General features: G+C 42.3%; 1 protein-coding gene and 1 long non-coding RNA gene across 6 annotated transcripts in view; one reads left to right on the top strand and one right to left on the bottom strand.

The window, feature by feature from the left end:
- The window catches only part of LOC109963813 (attractin-like protein 1), a 175376-nt gene extending 170807 nt beyond the window's left edge, over window positions 1-4569 (top strand). For all 4 annotated transcript variants that reach the window (XM_020606673.1, XM_020606675.1, XM_020606676.1 and 1 more), the window contains one exon: window positions 2238-4569. In XM_020606673.1, the coding sequence (XP_020462329.1) occupies window positions 2238-2359 (122 nt within the window). In that variant the 3' untranslated portion in view covers window positions 2360-4569. The remainder of the gene's footprint in view (window positions 1-2237) is intronic.
- Window positions 1-8154, bottom strand: part of LOC109963814 (uncharacterized) — an 18137-nt gene that overhangs the window by 3834 nt on the left and 6149 nt on the right. For both annotated transcript variants that reach the window (XR_002275443.1, XR_002275444.1), the window contains exon 2: window positions 5999-6117. This is a non-coding gene — a long non-coding RNA (uncharacterized LOC109963814). The remainder of the gene's footprint in view (window positions 1-5998; window positions 6118-8154) is intronic.

Genomic DNA, 8154 nt, shown 5'->3' on the forward strand with positions numbered 1-8154 from the left:
ACACACTCACACACATTGATTTGCTTCATGTTTTGACTACTGCTCTGGTCAGCTGCATAGCTGGCATATCAGGTGACGTCACAGTTTGACGTTCCTGTGTAGAATGGGGTTAGCCCAAAACAGATATAATGTACAGGCCTGTTGTGGTTCAGGCTCTTTCATCTTCCTGCGAGCAGTTTGGAGGTGCAAGATACCTGAGCGTGTAATGTTAATTTTTACCTGTGTTCATGGAATAAATCAGCACTGTTTTGTAGTTACTTGGACTGCCTCGTCTCTGAGTCCGTATGGTAAAAAGTACGGGGTACAACATCCCCTAACTTTGTGTCATTATCAGTTATAATTTGGATTATCTGTTGGAAGGTTTCATGCTGCCAGTTGGACCTTTAAGCTTTTTAACGATACACTGATGACTGAAACATCAGTATGTTTTTCCCTTGACCACTAAGAAAATGAGTATCAGTAAAAGTTTTAACATATAAAAAATGATGCAAATATCCCAAAAACATGGATCATGTACTGTATATTCAAAGACAACTAATTAATCATTTTAAAGTGGCAGTTGTACAAACAAAGATTAGCAAAGAGTCACAACCACCATCTGGACTAAAACCACAAATTACCATAAAGCACATGAGGAAGGCAAATCTATGGTATAATATGAAGTAGTCGAAAGAAGTACACCTATAAAACCACTGCCAGAGAGAAACTAACAGAGATAATGAACCAGATGCTGCTTGACAATTGTTGTCCTTCCATTGTCTTGGATGTTGGCTGTCGTTTCTGTCTGTATAGCTTGGTGGGTCAGAACTTTGCAGAATCTATATGTGCACACACCTCCAGTGTGTACACACATAAACCTGCAGAGTCACGTCTGCACACACTGAGCGACTCTGTAATCGGCTTTCCCTCTCCACCAACCCACAAAAAATTTCCAAGAATCACTTGAGTGTGAAATGTTGCATCCTGCATCCAAACCATATCAAGAGCACAGCAGATTCCCTCCACTGTTTTCCTGTTTTGTTTATTTGGCTCCTGCACACTGGCAGATTGAGCTCTTGTCATAATGGCCATGCATTGTCAGACGCACGATTGTTGGGAGGGAACGACAGGACAAACTGCACTCGCAAGAGCTGCCATGACTCTAAATCCACATTAACAGCAGCAGCTACAGCCAAAGTAACAATGCTCTGAAGCATCTGATGCGCTGGTGCATCCTGCTCTCTGTAAGCCCTGCTGTGCAGAGCCAGTCCAATGTTAGATATAGCGCGGCGTGACATCGTGCTGAGTGTTAGAGGGAGACAGGACGGTGCAAGACACGCTTCAGTGACCTCAACCAGACAGCACCAGCTGAGGAGACGCTGATAAAATGGGCCCTGATGTGAGGAGGTGCCGACCGGCAGGACTGTGCATCTCCACCTGTCACACATCACCATAGTGTCAGTGTTTTCACAGGGCTTGTACTTAAGCTTTTATACCACAACTACATGTACCTACACAGCCAATAGGTCACTGGTGGCTGTGGACGGGCCAACATGCACACCTCCCAAATCTCAACTACATGCTGTATAGATGAAATTTGGAGTTGTGGATGTTGTGTGGTGACTGGTTGATCGATCAGTTGTGCATGTTGTGTGGTGACTGGTTGATCGATCTCTAGGCTGCTAATTGGTCCACTAGCTCGCATCTCAGAAAACATTGGAGCAGATTTCTAAATTGGCATTACTTAGGTTGACTAACTATTCTCAATCTAAATGGTTACTTAAAAAATATCAACGCTTGGAGTCTAGCTCAAAGTCTCTGCCCTTTCCATCTTCTGTAATTTGTTTGTCAGAACCAAGCGGCAACCTGCAAGGCTGGCTCCAAAAGGGACTTGATAGACTCCCATGTTAAAATGCCAAATTTTACAGCCTGGTACAAACAGCAGTTTGGTCTCCATAATCTCCCCATCCATGACAATTTACTGGGGGTGAATTTTCATATAACTTGTCCGTTTAAGTTATAGTGAGACTAAAGGTTATGTATAATTAAGGCGGCTAGCCATCAGCTGTCTAATGAGCTCTACTCATGCTCCACCTCTATCTGTTTTAATTTTCCAATTATTAAATAGTGTGTAAATTATATTTTCACTAGTAAAATTAAAGCTAGTTTAGTTTTTAATCGGTCTATCATTCTCTGAGATGGACAGGAAATGAACACAGGTCATCTAAACTGTTTGTGTGTGTGTGTCTTCTCTCTAGGTGTGGCTATAGCCAGTGCTCTTGTAGACACATCACAACAGCGAGCAATGGACTTCAAGGAGAGAAGCCTGGGTCTCAAGCACCGCAAACACGTCGTGCCCCATCAAGGGACATGTGTCTGAATGGGACACCCTAACTGAGATGACAACATATCCACCTGCTCTTGCGGGATTTCACTGGAGAAACTCTGACTTTAGACAGTGGGTGACACTGTAAAGACAAGCTGCCAAAAACTGGGTTGTGAAAGGACATGGATCAGACCGAGGACACAACTACTGTTCTCAACAGGCAAACAGAAAATGGAACATATGAATCATACGGAAACTTGATCAACATGTTCTTTTTGTCCCTTGCAGAGGGACACAGAGAACATGTGTGGTCAGACATTCCCTGAGACAGCTGGCAGACTCCATGCCATGTGGCTCTGTGTTTCCAGGGCTCAACTTGATGTCAGCCATGCACTCTGCCATACTGACAGAGAAAAACACTTGTTTTTGCCAAGACAACAAACTAACAGCTTTGAGCTCCAGCAAAAGATAACGAGTTGAAATTAGTTGAGCTGAAATGAAGTCCTCCTGACTTCCAGACCCACTGGAGCTCAGTAGCAACGCTGGAAAAAACAACACGGACCTAACTAGATCAACGCAAAACACTGGAGTGGGCGGTGCTCTGTGACAAGGATGGATTTGACTGATTAGAAAGTCTGTTCCAGGAATTTGACAGACTACTGTTGATCAGACTTTGAAGAACTGCCTCTGGCTTGGAGGAACTTTAGAACGTACGTGATTTGTTGTTCCCTGCACCTACATTTAAAAGTCTGACATTCTGATATCTGCTCAGGTCCTCTGGAATGAAAACAGCCTATTATACATCTGTATATCAGGGCTGCATGGTTCATCATTTTGTGAGTGTGATTTTGATCCCTGTGCGATCTCAGTCTCGTGTGACCATCATTCTCCCGTGCATCAAACCAAGCGCTCCCTTTTCCTTGGTTAACCAATAACAACAACTAGTAACTGCAAAGTGATTTATTTCTGCCTCAACTGCTATTCGGTACTAGGTGTACATGGCAGGCAGTGCAGTGTTTCAATAATAGTTGCAGGACTGCACAGAATATTTCACAACATCAATCATGTTGGATTTGTCTTCTCCGATTGTCTACAGCTCGTCACCTGATGTAACGCATTTCTACTATTGGTTAATGCAGCTTAGTGAGGAAAAGGGAGCACTTGGTTTGATGCAAGGGATCTCGGTGCTAATGGCACAGTCAGTCAGGTGAGACTGAGATCGCACACGGATCTATATCACACCCTCCATACGATTACTCATGCAGCCCTACTGTATATGCACTAAAAGCAAAATGCTTTACCGGTACATGGGGGATAAATGATATGCAACTGATCATCCCTACATAGTGTTTATATTCTGGGCTGCTTTGTAACCTCACCGTCACCATCACCATACTACTGATGGTATCTAATCCATATTAATTCACTCCTTTACTACTGTGAAGCTACAGTAAGTTTCATGTCTGTTTGTGACCGACCTTTATGTAACATATCTTTATATTATTAATTATGCAAATTACAATTAAACAATTTTTCAAGTTTTACAAACGCACTTGGAGTTGATTTTTTTTAACCGAGTAAAGAAGTGATTTTTTTAGAGCATGTCTGCAGTTTTCCTTTCTTGTGCTCCTGCCCTCAATGTCTTTTCATCTGATTATTGTCGGGTTGGTGATTCTTTTCAGAAGCATTTTTGTTACATATCTTGAATTTCTCTTTTCATCTTGATGGCAATGAATACACTAAATGCACCGACGAGGCTGAAAAAACCCTGACCAATAATTTTACTTGTCCTAAGCAGAACCATTGAACGGCCTACCTGCCTGTCAGTCTAACTTCCTACTGCTACCTGCAGTACGAGAACAAGAAGACCGCCGCATGGAACAGACTCCTTTTACACGCAGCCACGAGGAAAGTACCAACAGTAATCAGCTCTAAGTAGATAGATAGGACTGTAATGCAGTTAACTGGGCATCAAAGGCCACACGCAGTGTTCATGTTACCAAGATGGAATAAAGCCTGTGTTTTTTGAACAGACTTAGTCGGCCTCCCTCTTCACAAAAGCCCAGACCTCTAAGGCTAGTTACCGGCTACGAGCCAGGGCTAAAGCTGAGGTCCCCAAATACAGTTTGGCGCTGCAGATCTGGGCGGGTAACACCATAATCGAGAAAGTTACAACTAAAAAGAAGTTGGATGCTGCAAGAAGTAAAACCAGAATTGACATTATTGTGGCTTTTGAACGATGACAACTGAGAGAACAAAAGGGGCTGAACAGGCCGTATTTCTGCCGGTTTGGTTTGGTTTTGTTTGGGGGGGCCTTTATTTTTCTGAAATCTGTAAGTAGTAGTCAGGCAGTGCACATTGTGTTTTGGACAAAAGGGTGGGATTTGGCTACTTGGAGCTTCCTCTTATTTGTTTTTCCAGGATTGCCAATCCTACCTTTATCTATTTATCAAATATTATATATGTAACAACTTTTGTATGATAATTTTTAACTATTCAAACTGTGTTAAACCTGTATTTAATATTGTAAAGTCACTTTTTATCAAACACACATACACGGACAAGTTATGTCTCTAGTATATATAAAGATGGGGTGAAACGGTTCACAATATTCATGGTTCGGTTTGTTTTTGGTAAAGCAGGCTGAAGGACTCAACGCTGCTGTTTGTTCCATTTGCATGTTGTTCGGTTCCCGGGACAGCGAGGCAACGTCTTTGATCACTGCTTTAAATAAAATAATTTTAAAAAATCTTTATTTATTTTTTTCCCCACACACATCACTAGGGTGGCATGATTATGGCAAAAATCATATTGATTATTTTGGTCAATATTGAAATGATGATTAACACGATTACATCATACATGTAGTGGACTGGACTTCTTTAACGTGGGTTTTCTTAAACTTTAAATATGACTCAAATAAAAAAGTAATTAACAGTTTCATTTCCCTAACAGAGACTGACAGTTCAGAGGAAATGACTTCTTACTCTAGGTTAATGTACAAATAAAACCGTTACTTCAGCTTTACAGTAGAGCCTGACAAACTGACGGTGGATGACAAACTGCAGGCAAAGCTGACATTATCACTGACCAGTCTACAGGAAACTATTTTTGTCATCAGGCAGCCCGGTGAGGACTGTTTGTCTGGCGCTGTCCTGCCGACAGACAGACAGCTGTTCTGACGACCTAAACGCGCTGCTCGCATCTCGCATCTCGCTTTTGGTCTGAATTATTAGTAATTCCGTAGCAGACCAAAACGACACTGGTGTATCCTCTAACTGCCTTGTTCACGTGCCATTTTCAAGACCGACTGACAACTGAGCTCGACACTAAACTAAATGTCACTGGGTTATTGACATGGGGCTGTTTTCCTCACTAACTCCAGATGTTTTTTCTGTATGCCTCAACCTGCTTCAAATGAACCGAACAGTACATACACGCCTTGAGTTGTGACTAGTGAACAGAACAGGTTGGATTTTTTACTCGAACCGTTCCACCACTAACTCAGACCCCAACTGATTTCATTCAGGCGTTTCGCCTCCGTGTAATTTTGCACGAGTCTGTTGTTGAGGCTTCTACTAACCAAGGGCAGCTCACCATGTTTTTGTCCATATGAGCATAAAATCTGTACAACTAAAACATTTTGATGCATCTTCATATGGTAACTGGATCTGATCTACTGTGTTCTCTTACCTCCGGTGATGATGTATTGATCTGTAGCTCAGGATGTCAAACGGCTCAGAATGTCAGCCAACACTGGACTCTTGTCGTCCAACACCGCTCATGGAGCTGCACAAAGACTGACTCGGCACCTGGATGGACAAACAGAGAATGAAAACATATTGAGCACAACGTGTTAATACATTCCATTTTACATTGTATTCACTCAAAATCCAGACAGTCACAGGTCTGTCACCACTGCTGTCAGTACTGCATCATACTCAGGTCTCTCGACTATTAGGGGGCAGCCCCAAATAAATCCATCATTAGAATTACAATTTTAACTCAACTCTAAATAAATACAGACATTCACAAACATGGAAGTGAATTTCACACATTAGAGATGCTCCAGCAAATACAGAGCCAGCACACAGAAACAGCAGAGCGAAGCTTTCGACACTGGTGAACTGGGTAGACTGGGTAGACTGTGGCACACTAGCTGCAACCATATCAAGTGGACACACAGGGATTATGCACAAACTGTCATGGAGTTTAATTAACAGCACTCTCAGGTCAAAATGTCACCATCTACTAATCCAACCACCAGGGGATAAACCTTTTAATGACCCTTAATGGTCCTGCAGCAGTTTAGGAAACTGTCAGTATGTTGCTTATTTGGTTCATCCTGTGCAGCCGCGTCTTACAACAGACTTCTCTCTAGTCCTGTCAAACACAGCTGCAACAAATAACATTCATAACAGCTCCACTGAAGCAAGGTGTGCCTCCCAGGGCCCTGCTGTTGTACACAAACATACCTATGCTTTTATGTCACAAGCGTCACAGGAAGCCTTGTATACAAACGCGGTGCCACATACGGATGCAGTTTGTAGATATAAATATAAACGTAATCCAGTCTGTGTATATCTGTATACAACAAATAGCTGCAGTAGGGGCTGGATTGTTGAGGCTATCTCAGCATCTTCAGCAATTAGATGCTTTCATGCAAATGTGGAATGAGAAGAAAACACCAACACAAATTCTTTCCAGGGATCGGCAGAGGAGCAGCTAGTGGCTGCGGCGCTCGACTGCCTTGTCAGTTACATCCTAACAGAGAAAAAAAAAAAAAAAAAAAACAAGCTGGTAAACAAACCTTTCATATCAGCAAGCATTTGCATATGCCTCATTTTATCTTATCCCCTTGTAACGAATGTTGGTCTGATACTCTGGGCTAAGTGAGGAATTTGTCAGTTTTTTATTCACCATAGAAATGATCTAAATGAAACATTAATTTGGTGGAGTTTTCCATTTGCTACATCCCTGATCCATATTCATTTTGAAAGCTGAAGCTGTATTAATGAAGACTATTTTCCCACTCTGTTTGTCTGACATTTGCGTTCGACTGCTTTCTTTGAAAGTCTGGTTTGGAACTTGAAAGGCCCCTGAACATTACATGAGGTCAGTGCTGCTGGTGTCACCACCATTAGTGACCAGGAGGAGATAAGTGCTCTTTTTTTATGCTCTCAGCTCACTTTATTTTTTTCTCAAGATAAAAGACTGCAGTATTTAGCATTAAGTGGGCTGCTGGCATCTCTGCTCTGCTCAATACCTGCACTTCAGAAGCAGCAGGAAATGGTGCACTTTCCCTTTTCTCCTGATCTAAGATGTTTGAAACCAGTTCTGAGGATGAGAGGGGGGTTGATTTAAGATGCACAATAACTGAACACACAAAACTAGTACTGCCACACTGTACGAAGAGGGAAAGTAGAAAGGGAACCAGCCTCATCAGAAGAATGACTTTCAGCCACTGCTACACTGAAGTCATGTTGGTAAGCCCTTAACCTCAGTTTGACTCTCGTTAGTTGCTTGTAGAAAATGGAAACAAAGAGCCCGACATGTTCACATGTGCAACCGCTCCAATCAATTATGTTATGACTCACGATCAGTAGAGCTTTCATGCTGATGCAACAAATAACTTGAGGCTCGCAGAGGTTTTCCTTCAACACCGGTATCCCAGTTTCACAAGCCCCGACTTTTTTCTTCTTAATTTGTCTTTGACTAGTCTTACTCTGGCCTTACCCTAGTGGTTTCATCTGCCATAAACATTAACAAAATGTGATGGGTCTAACTCTGCCTGTCAGAACTCCATGTCAGCAATTTGTTGCAAGGCAGCAGCAACTGCATGTGAGGGG

The sequence above is a fragment of the Monopterus albus genome, unplaced genomic scaffold (assembly GCF_001952655.1).
Source record: "Monopterus albus unplaced genomic scaffold, M_albus_1.0 scaffold80.1, whole genome shotgun sequence".
In the NCBI taxonomy this organism is placed as follows: domain Eukaryota; kingdom Metazoa; phylum Chordata; class Actinopteri; order Synbranchiformes; family Synbranchidae; genus Monopterus; species Monopterus albus.